Source organism: Alosa sapidissima, chromosome 21 (assembly GCF_018492685.1).
Source record: "Alosa sapidissima isolate fAloSap1 chromosome 21, fAloSap1.pri, whole genome shotgun sequence".
NCBI lineage: Eukaryota > Metazoa > Chordata > Actinopteri > Clupeiformes > Clupeidae > Alosa > Alosa sapidissima.
In genome coordinates, this window is record NC_055977.1 from 28,167,115 (window position 1) to 28,181,917 (window position 14,803).

The 14,803-nt window shown below is 43.0% G+C and overlaps 1 protein-coding gene across 1 annotated transcript; it reads left to right on the forward strand.

Annotated features, from left to right (window-relative positions):
- Nucleotides 1–8,882: 8,882 nt before the first annotated feature.
- Nucleotides 8,883–10,292, forward strand: nr0b2b (nuclear receptor subfamily 0, group B, member 2b). The gene is made up of 2 exons (XM_042076737.1): nt 8,883–9,590; nt 9,840–10,292. Exons 1-2 carry the CDS (start codon nt 8,885–8,887, stop codon nt 10,130–10,132), a joined length of 999 nt encoding a protein of 332 aa, XP_041932671.1. The 5' UTR covers nt 8,883–8,884; the 3' UTR covers nt 10,133–10,292.
- Nucleotides 10,293–14,803: the final 4,511 nt, after the last annotated feature.

Below are 14,803 nucleotides of genomic sequence, written 5' to 3' on the forward strand. Positions count from 1 at the left end.
ATCTATAGTTGCTGATGTGTTTTATCGATCTTTTATTTTTTGATGTGAAACTGATGACAACATGTTCCATCCAGTTCATTCTAATGCGTGCGTGCAAGGGCGGGGCGTGCCAGGACGGGGTGGGACGGGCAGGGATGATTAGGTGGGGGGCTGGCTGGCGGAGGCAGTGACAATACTCAGCCCTGTTTCAGCCCTACAAAATCAAGTATGTTTTCATATTAAACTTGTTGAAAGTGTTGATGGCGGGTATCTGCTGAATTCAATCTTGTCACCGTGGCTACTCCGGCCTATACTGCTTGGCCCCCTCATTGCTGCTTGCAGCTATATTTGGGGGCCAAGCAGCGAAGCTGCGAAGGCACCCATTGTGTTTGTTAGTTTTCTTATTATTATTATTATTATTATTATTATTACGCTTCCGTCATTGAAGTCAATGGCAGCCCATAGAACCGTCTGGTGAAAAGTTCTGAAATTTGGCACACTGATTGGGGACAGTCTCATGATTAATTTCACCAAGTTTCATACCGGCACCTTGAGCGCTCTAGCGCCACCAACAGGCCAAAGTTGGATGTGCGTTCACGCACGTAACTTTTGACCCGTTGATCCGATTGTCAAAAATTAGGTATTGTTAGAATCCTTGGACCAAGCCGAGTTCAACGCACCCTATGACGTCAATTTCCGCCATGATGGATTTTCCGCCATTTTGGATTTCATCAAAAACACTAAAAAGTCTTCAAAGGTCACAAATTTTGTCCGATCGACACCAAATCTGACACACTTGATCTTCAGACCAAGCCTCACAAAAGTTATTCATTTTCGTCTTCGGAACTCAAACCGTTCGCCCGTAACAGCCAATCGAAATATGCGGCGAAGCCGCCAAACAGGAAGTGAGCTCATATCTCAGCAACCCTTGCATGTATCAAAGCCAAACTTGGTGCATGGACTCAGGACCCAATCAGGGGGATGCTCAAGAAATCTGGTGACCTTTGACCTCTAGGGGGCGCTGTAATTAAGAAACATGCCTTTTGGCCTGTAGCTGCTGTTGTGCTTAGAATTAAAACGCACTAGTGGTGTCTGGTAATACTGTTGGAGGTCCTTAGGCCGACCCAGGCCAACTTGTGATGTCATCGTAATTGATTCGGCCGCCATATTGGATTTAATCAAAAACACGTACGAATTTTCGCAGGTCACAAATTTCAGCGGATCCTCACCAAAATTGGCACAGAACATCTTCAGACCATGCGTTATCAGTGCATCGCTTTTTGGAACGATTGACAGTAGCATTCGGCTGTAACAGCCAATCGAAACTTGCGGCGAAGCCGCCAAACAGGAAGTGAGCTCATATCTCAGCAACCCTGCCATGTATCATCACCAAACTTACTACATATATTCATGACCCCATTAGGAGGACGCTCAAGAAATTTGGTGACCTTTGACCTGTAGGGGGTGCTGCAATTAGCAATGTTGCATTTTGATCTGTAGTTGCGATGTGTTTTATCGATCTTTTATTTTTGGATGTGAAACAGATGACAACATATTCCATCCAGTCATTCTAATGCGTGCGTGGTAGGGCGGGGCGGGACGGGGTGGGATGGGCAGGGGTGATTAGGTGGGGGGGCTGGCTGGCGGAGGCGGTGGCAGTACTCAGCCCTGTTTCAGCCCTACAAAATCAGTTATGTTTGATGTGACACTTGTTGAAAGTGTTGATCGCGAGTGTCTGCTGAGTTCTATCTTGTCGCCGTGGCTACTCCGGCCTATACTGCTTGGCCCCCTCATTGCTGCTTGCAGCTATATTTGGGGGCCAAGCAGCGAAGCTGCGAAGGCACCCATTGTGTTTCTATTTGTTCTTATTATTATTATTATTATTATTATTCCGCCATTGAAGTCAATGGCAGCCCATAGAACCGTCTGGTGAAAAGTTGTGAAATTTGGCACACTGATTAGGGATAGTCCCATAATTAATTTCACCAAGTTTCATACCGGCACCTTGAGCGCTCTAGCGCCACCAACAGGCCAAAGTTGGACTTGCGTTCACGCACGTAACTTCTGACCTGTTGACCCGATTGTCAAAAATGAGGTATCGTTGGAATCCTTGGACCAAGCCGAGTTCAACGCACCCTATGACGTCATTTTCCGCCATGATGGATTTTCCGCCATATTGGATTTTAGTGAAAGTGAAACTAAAACTTCACAGGTCACAAATTTTGTCCGATCGTCACCAAACTTGAAACACATGCTCTTCAGACCAAGCCGCACAAAAGTTATTCTTTTTCGTCTTCGGAACTAAAACCGTTCGCGCGTAACAGCCAATCGAAATTTGCGGCGAAGCCGCCAAACAGGAAGTGAGCTCATATCTCAGCAACCCATTCATCTATCATAACCAAACTTAGTCCATGGACTCAGGACCCAATCAGGGGGACGCTCAAGAAATCTGGTGACCTTTGACCTCTAGGGGGCGCTGTAATTAAGAAACATGCCTTTTGGCCTGTAGCAGCAGTTGTGCTTAGAATTGAAACCCACTAGTGGTGTCTGGTACTACTGTTGAAGGTCCTTAGGCCGACCCAAGCCAACTTGTGATGTCATCGTAATTGATTCGGCCGCCATATTGAATTTAATCAAAAACACGTACAAGTTTTCGCAGGTCACAAATTTCATCTGTTCTTCACCAAAATAGGTAGAGACCATCTTCAGACCATGCCTGATGAGTGCATTGCTTTCTGGAACAATTGACAGAAGCATTGACCTGTACCAGCCAATCGAAATTTGCGGCGAAGCCGCCAAACAGGAAGTGATTTCATATCTCAGCAACGCTTTCATGTATCAAAACCAAATTTAGTACATGTACCTCAGACCCCATCGGGAGGACGCTCAAGAAATTTGGTGACATTTGACCTCTAGGGGGCACCGTAATTGACAAAAATGCATTTTGGCCAGTAGTTGCTGATGCGCATTATTTTGCAATGGAAGTCAATGGCAGCCCATAGAACCGTCTGGTGAAAAGTTGTGAAATTTGGCACACTGATAAGGGACAGTCCCATGATTAATGTCACCAAGTTTCATGCCGGCACCTCAAGCGCTCTAGCGCCACCAACAGGCCAAAGTTGGACTTGTGTTCACGGACGTAACTTTTGACCTGTTGACCCGAATGGCAAAATGAGGTATCATTGGAATCCTTGGGCCAAGCCGAGTTCAACACACCCTATGACGTCAATTTTTGACCTCTGTGTTTAAATCACAGCAAGTGTGATCATATCTCAGTCAATCTTTTATTTTTGATGTGAAACTGATGACAGCAAGTTCCATCTAGTTCATTCTAATGTGTGCGTGCAAGGGTGGGACGGGGTGGGATGGGCAGGGGCGGTTGCGGCGGTGGGCTGGCTGGGGGAGGGGGCGGCGACACTCAGCCCTGGTTCAGCCCCACAAAATCAGTTATGTTTTGATGTGAAACTTGACCTTGTAACTCAGCCAATCTTGGGTTGTATGGCATGGAACTTGCTGTGACTGCTTAAGGCTATATGTCTGATGCAACGGCATTGACTTACATGGCAAATCTGGCCTGCTGATTTCACTGCTTGGCCCCCTCATTGCTGCTTGCAGCTATATTTGGGGGCCAAGCAGCGAAGCTGCGAAGGCACCCATTGTTTTTCTATTTGTTCTTATTATTATTATTATTATTATTATTATTATTCCGCCATTGAAGTCAATGGCAGCCCATAGAACCGTCTGGCGAAAAGTTCTGAAATTTGGCACACTGATTGTAGACAGTCCAATGATTCATGTCAACAAGTTTCATGTCAGCACCTTGAGCACTCTAGCGCCACCAACAGGCCAAAGTTGGACGTGCGTTCACGCACGTAACTTTTGACCCGTATGGCCGATTGTCAAAAATGAGGTATCGTTGGAATCCTTGGACCAAGCCGAGTTCAACGCACCCTATGACGTCAATTTCCGCCATGATGGATTTTCCGCCATATTGGATTTCATCAAAAACACTAAAAAGTCTTCAAAGGTCACAAATTTTGTCCGATCGACACCAAATCTGACACACTTGATCTTCAGACCAAGCCTCACAAAAGTTATTCGTTTTCGTCTTCGGAACTCAAACCGTTCGCCCGTAACAGCCAATCGAAATATGCGGCGAAGCCGCCAAACAGGAAGTGAGCTCATATCTCAGCAACCCATTCACCTATCATAACCAAACTTAGTCCATGGACTCAGGATCCAATCAGGGGGACGCTCAAGAAATCTGGTGACCTTTGACCTCTAGGGGGCGCTGTAATTAAGAAACATGCCTATTGGCCTGTAGCAGCAGTTGTGCTTAGAATTAAAACGCACTAGTGGTGTCTGGTAATACTGTTGGAGGTCCTTAGGCCAACCCAAGCCAACTTGTGATGTCATCGTAATTGATTCGGCCGCCATATTGGATTTAATCAAAAACACGTACGAATTTTCGCAGGTCACAAATTTCAGTGGATCCTCAACAAAATTGGCAGAGATCATCTTCAGACCATGCCTTATCAGTGCATTGCTTTCTGGAACAATTGACAGAAGCATTCGGCTGTAACAGCCAATCGAAATTTGCAGCGAAGCCGCCAAACAGGAAGTGAGCTCATATCTCAGCAACCCTTGCATGTATCAAAGCCAAACTGGGTGCATAGACTCAGGACCCAATCAGGGGGACACTCAATAAATCTGGTGACCTTTGACCTCTAGGGGGCGCTGTAATTAAGAAACATGCCTTTTGGCCTGTAGCTGCTGTTGTGTTTGGAATTAAAATGCACTAGTGGTGTCTGGTAACACTGTTGGAGGTCCTTAGGCCGACCCAAGCGAACTTGTGATGTCATCGTAATTGATTCGGCCGCCATATTGGATTTAATCAAAAACACGTAGAAGTTTTCACAGGTCACAAATTTCAGCTGATTCTCACCAAAATTGGCAGAGACCATCTTCAGACCATAATCTATCAATATATTGCTTTTTGGAACAATTGGCAAAAGCATTCGCTTGTAACAGTCAATCAAAATTGGTGGCGAAGCCGCCAAACAGGAAGTGAGCTCATATCTCAACAACCCTGCCATGTATCATAACCAAACTTACTATATGGATTCATGACCCCATTAGGAGGACGCTCAAAACATTTGGTGACCTTTGACCTGTAGGAGGTGCTGCAATTAGCAATATTGCATTTTGATGTGTAGTTGCTGATGTGTTTTATCAATCTTTTATTTTTTGATGTGAAACTGATGACATCATGTTCCATCCAGTTAATTCTAATGCGTGCGTGCAAGGGCATGGCAGGACGGGGTGGGACGGGCTGGGGTGATTAGGTGGGGGGGGCTGGTTGGCGGAGGCGTGGCAATACTCAGCCCTGTTTCAGCCCTGTTGATCGCGGGTGTCTGCTGAGTTCTATCTTGTCGCCGTAGCTACTCTGGCCTATTCTGCTTGGCCCCCTCATTGCTGCTTGCAGCTATATTTATTATTATTATTATTACGCTTCCGTCATTGAAGTCAATGGCAGCCCATAGAACCGTCTGGTGAAAAGTTCTGAAATTTGGCACACTGATTGGGGACAGTCTCATGATTAATTTCACCAAGTTTCATACCGGCACCTTGAGCGCTCTAGCGCCACCAACAGGCCAAAGTTGGATGTGCGTTCACGCACGTAACTTTTGACCCGTTGATCCGATTGTCAAAAATTAGGTATTGTTAGAATCCTTGGATCAAGCCGAGTTCAACGCACCCTATGACGTCAATTTCCGCCATGATGGATTTTCCGCCATTTTGGATTTCATCAAAAACACTAAAAAGTCTTCAAAGGTCACAAATTTTGTCCGATCGACACCAAATCTGACACACTTGATCTTCAGACCAAGCCTCACAAAAGTTATTCTTTTTCGTCTTCGGAACTCAAACCGTTCGCCCGTAACAGCCAATTGAAATATGCGGCGAAGCCGCCAAACAGGAAGTGAGCTCATATCTCAGCAACCCTTGCATGTATCAAAGCCAAACTTGGTGCATGGACTCAGGACCAAATCAGGGGGACGCTCAAGAAATCTGGTGACCTTTGACCTCTAGGGGGCGCTGTAATTAAGAAACATGCCTTTTGGCCTGTAGCTGCTGTTGTGCTTAGAATTAAAACGCACTAGTGGTGTCTGGTAATACTGTTGGAGGTCCTTAGGCCGACCCAGGCCAACTTGTGATGTCATCGTAATTGATTCGGCCGCCATATTGGATTTAATCAAAAACACGTACGAATTTTCGCAGGTCACAAATTTCAGCGGATCCTCACCAAAATTGGCAAAGAACATCTTCAGACCATGCCTTATCAGTGCATCGCTTTTTGGAATGATTGACAGTAGCATTCGGCTGTAACAGCCAATCGAAACTTGCGGCAAAGCCGCCAAACAGGAAGTGAGCTCATATCTCAGCAACCCTGCCATGTATCATCACCAAACTTACTACATATATTCATGACCCCGTTAGGAGGACGCTCAAAACATTTGGTGACCTTTGACCTGTAGGGGGTGCTGCAATTAGCAATATTGCATTTTGATCTGTAGTTGCTGATGAGTTTTATCAATCTTTTTTACTTTTTGATGTGAAACTGATGACAACATGTTCCATCCAGTTAATTCTAATGCGTGCGTGCAAGGGCAGGGCAGGGCAAGACGGGGTGGGACGGGCTGGGGTGATTAGGTGGGGGGGCTGGCTGGCGGAGGCGGTGGCAATACTCAGCTCTGTTTCAGTCCTACAAAATCAGTTATGTTTGATGTTACACTTGTTGAAAGTGTTGATCGCGAGTGTCTGCTGAGTTCTATCTTGTCGCCGTGGCTACTCCGGCCTATACTGCTTGGCCCCCTCATTGCTGCTTGCAGCTATATTAAACTTTAATGTTATTGTGCTGTGTTGAAAGACAACGCAGTTTGCATAACCAGAAGTGCAAAAAAAGCAGAAAAGTAGACAGGTCAAGATATGGTTATGGTTATGGGATTTGGCAGACACCTTTGTCCAAAGCGACATACAAACACAAAAACAATATAATATTTGAAATTTAACAGGGAACAGATTAGAATGTTGGTCAAACTATAATAAGGAGAATAGCAATAATAAACAACAATGTCAATTCAATCAATAGCCTAATAAAATAAACAATGAAAATGAGAGGGAAAAGCAATAATAAACAATAATGTCCATTCAATCAATAATATAAAAACAATAACATGGTAAGACTACATTAAGGAGAATATCATTAATAAACAATAATGTCAAATTAATCAACAGCCTAAACAATATTATACAAACCATAACGCATAGAAGCGCTTAAAGAACTGTGCATGTTGAACAGGAATGTCTTAGACCCCTCTTAAACAACCCAAAACTAATGTGCAGTGTAGACAGTAGTATACAGTTGGTTTACAGTAATAAATTAAATATGTGCAGTGTATAGCAGTAACCTTATAAAAGCAGAATCAATATGGCTATGTCGTATTAACAATGTATGAACAACATGTAGATATGTGCAGTGTAGTAGCAGTAACATTATAAGAGTAGTAAGAATAATATGCAGTGTATTAAAGAAAACAGAATAAATATGGATATTCTTTATGAACCGTATAGACAGATATAGTATGTACAGCTGCAGTACCACTGTAGTGCAGAAACATTATAAGAGTAGTAAGAATAAGTGTATTTGCAGCATGAATAGTATGTTGTTTTGGAATGACGTTCAGGCTTATGCTCCTGTACAATATAATGCAGTAGGCCTACTTTGAGATCACTGTTGTGTAGGCCTAATGCATTACATATCATGACAGTTAAAATCTGCCTGGCCTTGGAAAAACATATCATTAGTTATGCGGTGCTTGACACAGTAGGTGATTACTAATATAGGTGTCAATGACCGAGCGGTCAGGGCTTTGTCGACTCAGATAGTGTATCAGTGGTTGCAATATGGAACCTGCTCAAACTTGCATTTACATATGACCTCAACACCTCAACTTGGAATGGGCAGAATAGTGTGAAATGGCAGCATATTAACTCAGGAAATTAATAGGCCTACACTTGACTCATTGTATGTTTACTTTAAGGTTAATTGCAGTGTAGCTTGAAAGTGGTTCCTCACTTGTTATCACTCTAGATAAAAACATCAGATCAATGAATAAATATAAATGTAAACTTGAGAAACAAGGTAGTAAAAAACAAACAAATATCCCATAGTATAAAAATTATTATTTATTATTCTGCAATAATTCCTATCTAATTACAAACAGAATCCTAGTATGAAGTGTTAATTGTACAAAAAGAAACATTCACCACGCCTATGGCATATTTCCCATGGACAAAATCCTAATAAGGACCTGACCTCCATAATAACCACAAGAAACCTCTCCCCCCTTTGTCGTTCACATAATGCCCTGGATAACCTTCTCTCTGTTATGATTAGATATGATCTGGTGCTTGTGCCGGCTTCCTCGGGTGTTGTAATCTAACCCTGCAGATCTGTCTACAGTCTGCCTAATGACCCCAGTCAGTCCTTGGTGGCTTGGTACAGGCTGGGTTAATGACAGGTAAACATGATAAATGTCATTAACCCCGCTTCCCGCGAGCGCACTTCCCTTCCACCCCCTCCTTCGCTCCCTCCCGCTCTCTCTCTCTCTCTCTCTCTCTCTCTCTCGTCACTGTCCCAGCTTCAAGCTCCACTGGGGCGGCCTTATCACATCCACGTGGAGGAATACGGGAGCTCACAACGCAGTCCAGGGTCATGTTGTTTTTGCTCCCACCGCGTGTGAGGTTGAGATAGGGAGGGTCAAGGATGCCTCGTCGTCACAGGGTGAGCGGCGTGACTATAAAGGTGAGACACAGCAACGCTAAGCACAGAGGATAGAGTATGAGACTTGGACCACATACGAGAGTTACAGCGCTAGTAACTAGTAACAGTTACAGTAGCAAATTGTTTACTTTTAATTACACTGTGTATATTTCAACTTTTTTAAGCTTGACTTTTATTTGTATGAAGATGCATCCATTTGAGGTGAACCAGCACCAATGCCAGTGCCCAGACTCAGAGGAGAGACATCCTCCCACCATCCTGTTCAACATCCTGAGCCGGAGACACTACAGCAACAGCAACAGCAGTGTGGCTACAGCAGCGGATAGACGAGGCCAGTACTTGGTGCCAAAGATCTGTCACTGTGACCAGCGTCGGACAGTGTGCCTGAAAGACCCAGAGGGCGTCTGCCAAGCTGCCTCCGCCGTTCTTATCAAGACCATTCGCTTCATGACTGGCCTGCCCTCCTTCCGCTACCTGCCCCAGTGTGACCAGTTGGCTCTCCTCCACAACTCCTGGGTCCCCCTCTTCGTCCTGGGCCTTGCCCAGGACAACATTGAGTTTGAGGTGACCGATTCGCCGGCTACCAGCATCCTCAAGAGGATTCTGCTGAACACCAGCGACAGAGGATTTGAGATGGAGGAGCCAGCCATGCCAACACTGGCCAGAGTACACAAGCTTAAAGCCTGCCTTCACAGACTCAGGAGTTTGGATTTAAGTCATAAGGAGTATGCCTATATCAAAGGGGCTTTGCTGTTCAATCCAGGTAAGTTTATCAGCCGAGTCACCACTCTATGAACTGAGTCAGAACAAGAACAGATCTAAAGAGGAGTAGAACACTGGTTTTGATTTCTATCAATCGTAAACACTTTTATGGATTTCCATTCAATGTTAACAATCTAGAAGACTACCATCTTCTTGGTGAAGTGCAATTTAAAGAAATGACATTCCATTATAATACTGGTATTATGACATGGACATATGACATGGATCCCCATCTTTTTCTCCACTTTAGATGTTCCTGGACTACAAACCCCAGCATTCATTGAGGGCCTACAGCAGGAGGCCCACAGGGCACTGCACGAGGTCGTGGTGACCCTTCACCCACAGGACCAGGGGAGGCTGACGCGGATCCTGCTGAGCACCTCTTCCCTGCTCACCATTCCCCACAGCCTCATTAGCGAACTCTTCTTCAGGCCGCTCCTGGGCCAGGCTGACCTCTTCCAGCTGATGAGAGAAATACTGTCACTTGGCACTGTTACAAGTGACCCTAGCATAGAAAGCCAACGGTCGAAACGCTGTCAGTGACAAGTGGGAATTATTTGAATTCATTAATGTGGCCAGGTGGCAATGTGCAAGAATGATGATGTGTGTATTCGTCAGTGTGTGTGTGACTGAGATATTGTTACTAAAGACTTTTGTACTATATATTTTTATTAAAAAGAAATAAAACAAACAAAAAAATCCACATATACATTTCAATGTCATCTTCTGACTGATCAATGTTGGATGAAAACATGTAGTTCCATCCATTAGTTAGGTTCGGTTTAGTCTCCCCCTTGTGGTCACAACTGGGACTATTTGTGGAGTTGTCAATTAGAAGTGGGGATATAGCCTGGGAATACCCATACAAACTTTCGGCAAATTTGGGATTTGCTCTGCTGCTCCGTCTGGCCAAGAGGCCATTGAAGCCCATTTCCAATGTCCCTAAAACATGGGCATGCAAATACAATCGCTAATCCGGCAAGGACGTGTATTTCTTTGGAACTGAGTAAACTACTGCATTTAAAATCTTTGTTTACAAGATTGCTACACTTTTGAAAATGTTTTGGTAAGAGTTTAATTTACCAATTTAAGTTTAATTTCACTGCTAGTTACACCTATGCTGGAAGTCGTAAGTCAATGAACCTTTTCCAGACCCTCTTTGTGAAGGTCTGGGCGTTCCGAGGCTAGGGGATATATTTGAGAAATAAAATCTATTTACAACGATTCCATTTTGTTTAAAGAATATACAGACTTCATGGCAACACGTCTATGAACCCGTTTTTTTGTTTTAAAACAGCCACACTTCATACATCAGTGGTTTGTCATGGCCCTACGGGTGCATACAGACTGATACCAAGGTCTACTCCCAATACCAATACCGATACTTTGTGTCCCATAAGACAAGTTATGATGAGTGGCAGGATGTGTCACCATGACAAGCGCTTTAACTGCAATGTAAACTAAGGTGTGAGAAGAGCAGGACAATGAGTCACCTCAGCTAGGCGCACTGGGAAGTACCAGGAAATCCCCCATCTGCTCAGGTAGGCATAATGGTGTCAGAGCAACACTCACCTAGCTCCAGTTTACACAAAACACATTTTAGTATTGACTGAACCTCTAATAAGATTTCATAGACATATTTATACTTTACAAGGGAGCTCTCATGTGAACTATAAATATTTCTATGAAATCTCATTAAAGGTTCATTTGTATTTACAATTTCCTAGTAGGCCTATTGGCTCTGTTGTCTTCCCTTTAACACTGGTCTTCAAAGCACCCAATTTTAAGATAGTGGTCAGTGAGGTTGGGCATGCATTGGTCAACTTTTCAATAAGCCCCGTATGTCACCTTAAACTACACAAGCCATTAACCAGCCCCTAGATAGATAGTCCAAGATAAGAAACTTAACATTGCATTTCTTTAAACACCGATACAAAAGTATTCCTGGCGACAAGCCAAATACCATAACTCCCTTCAGAAACATCGTCTCAGTGGAGGTTAGGGACCAGAGGAGGCATTCCAGTGCCAAGCAGGGCAACTACAATGCCCCAAGCACCGCAAAGAATTTGGGCAGTGTTAGGCAAGTTACTTTAAAATCGTAATGTATTATGTATTACTTATTACTGTCATTTCAAGGTAATTTGTTACATTATAATATTACTGTCTCTGAATTGTAAGGCATTACACTACTATTGCATTACTTTTAAGTTACTTTCACCAAAATATCTAGAAATATGGATTTGCCATTCTAAATGCAGTTTATTACGCTCAATGCAGCTTGTTCTTCCAATGGAGGGAGATGTGGTATAGCATAATGACTGAGCTAGGCTTAAGGCTAACAACAGTAGAATGCAATAGGCGCAGTGCTCATGATGTAATACAAAGAAGTAGAAATTCATAGTCAGAATTTTGCTAAAAACCGACAAAAGGTCAAAGTCTGGTAAATTGTGATAGAAATACTGTAACTTTAAGGCCTAGGCCTACTCATTAAAAATCAATAGAGAGCCTACTATATTGTAAATCAAAGCTTAAAAGAACCGTATGTAAGATTGTGGCTAAAACTGGTACTACAATAACTTTTAAATAACTGTAGAGTGGTAGCCTAGAAATCTAGACGCACCCTAGCGGCAGCTGCCAGGGCTAGTCTAGCAACTCTCCGTTGGCTTGTGAGCTGGAAATATTAAACTTCTATCAGGCCAATCAAATCGTTAGGCGGGCTTAACATAATGATTGATGGCAGAGTTGCAGCGGTTTGGCTTGAATTCCCTGCTACTTGAAAACAAAGAAGATGGATCTTGCTGTTGGTGAACAGCTTGACACGAGTTAAGCTTTTTTTAAGTTGGCAAAAGTTAGAACTAGCCAACTAGCTCCGCTGGTGGGAAAATGCATGGGACTCGTTCTAGCGCTGTCCTATTGTCCGTGCAGAGGGAATTTGAAAGACAACCGATTATCCCGCCCCTCGGACTGAGCACTGCGAAAGGTGAGTGCCCAGACCCTACATTTTAATGTGGGTCTGGCTCGTCAGGCTAGTAGAGCGGTGTATCCCCTTCCCCTCCCCTCTGACTGGCAGTGTTGGCAACCGGATGCCGAAACACTACTGACTTTGTGATTAGTAAATAGGTGGAAGGTGGCGCATTAGGCCAAAACACAAAATGACAACATCATCATCAGTTGAGGGCTGCAACTTCACTTTTTAAATGACAATATCCTGGCCAGACTACTAGTATTTGAAATGAACATGATTTCTTAATGTCTAGTGACATATCAGGGCAATTTTAGGATTAATTGAAATACATTTTTTACATACGGTTCCTTTAATAAAGACATGTCAAGATGGTGGCCTGCTGGCCATTTCTGTGCCCTAAGTGAGTGGCTTTGAGTGAGTGACATTTAAATGATAACTCAAACACCTTAAGTAAAATAAAAGGCCTATTATTTACAGACCATTAATTTCTGAAGAAATTATGTTTTACTTATAAATGGTGCACTGTCACTTTAAGAGCAGTGATCTTTACGTTGTCATAATGCCCTTTTGCCAGCTCTTGTTTACAAGCCTTATTTGTTTGAGTTACATTGATGCACAATATTAACAGAGCCGGACAGTAACGGAGTACATTTACTTGAGTACAGTACTTGAGTACAATTTTGAGGGATCTGTACTTTACTTGAGCATCATTTTTGGGGAGTACTCATGACTTTACTCAAGTACATTTGAGAGGCAAATATTGTACTCTTTACTCCCCTACATTTCTATCCATAACCGTGAGTACCCGTTACTACTTCTAAAAAAAAGGAAAACATTTTGGAAACCCTCAATTTGTTGTTTCCCTCTCAAACGTGATTGGATTGTGCAGGCACCACTGATTGGGACAGCCTATCAGCAATCACCTTCAGCTTTCCGCCAAAGTCAACTCCATGGTCAGATTTAGATAAGAGACGAAACCATGGACGAAACAATAGATGAGACGCAGCAGGTCCATCCCGGGAATGTGCCAATCTATTTCAATTTTCTGAACAAGTTAATGATAGTTTTCGCTTCAAGTGTTTCAATTACAAAATAGTATTTTCTATTTGAAATATGTATTTTAAATACATGTATCATAACTCCATGTAGGACGTTTCTGTACATAAATGTAAGCACTGGCAGTAGTAATGCAATATTTAGAAAATGTAGGCTACTCTTGTACTCTTGATACTCAAGTACTTTTAAAAACAAGTACTTCAGTACTTTTACTTAAGTAGTCATCTGACTGTTACTTTTACTTGTACTTGAGTAAAATTTAGCAAAGGGTATCTGTATTTTTACTCAAGTAATGAAGCTGTGTACTCTGTCCGCCTCTGAATATTAACAATAATATGCACAATGTTAAGTTGTTTTAAGCAGCTTCATACCAGGTATCAAACTTGCATGTAACATCGTTGCATGCATTGTAAATGTTCCCGCAAACAGCAATATATTACAGAAATTACATTACTTTTGTAACGCGTTACACCCAACACTGAATTTGGGCCATGTCAGAATGAGCTTTAAAAACAACAACTGAAAGATGGACTACTCTTAGTGATACCTGAGTGACAAGATGTTCAAGAGTCTGTTAGCGTAACACAAAACAGCTATGATTAATATGAATGGTCGTACATCCACATCACCTTCAACAACATAAAGATGATGCAATCTGCTTTAAGTAAAATAAATGTAGGCTACATTCTTGTCAGGACAGCACTCCAGAACTTCAGAAGCAGGAAATGTTACATTATAAATGGTTGTAGTGGCCCCTGGCCCAGCTGCCATATCATTGTTAACTACTGCATGTCACCCATGACTAAAGCTCATAAACATAACCATTACACCTCTCCTGGGGCATTGGAGCTTTCATAGGGTTATTACCTGTCTGATTCACATGCTTCACTTCATTTACTTCCTGCTTCACATAAGCTGTTGATTTATGCCTAGTTTTGTCTATGACCGGACACACACACACACACACACACACACACACACACACACACACACACACACACACACACACACACACACACACAGAGAGAGACACACAGACACACACACACACACACACACACCTAAATGCTTCACAGAATATCAAAATGGCTGACAATGGCAATTGACAGAGAATGTCAGTAATCCTACAGTATTTTTAATGATCAGTTCTAGTAATATTAGTGCATATAACAGAAGAAAAGATACCCATGTGC

Coding starts and splice junctions, on each gene's coding strand:
- nr0b2b (XM_042076737.1), top strand. CDS start 8,885: ATGAGACTTGGACCACATACGAGAGTTACAGCGCTAGTAACTAGTAAC. Junction 9,591..9,839: donor GGCTTTGCTGTTCAATCCAG/GTAAGTTTATCA, acceptor TCTCCACTTTAG/ATGTTCCTGGACTACAAACC.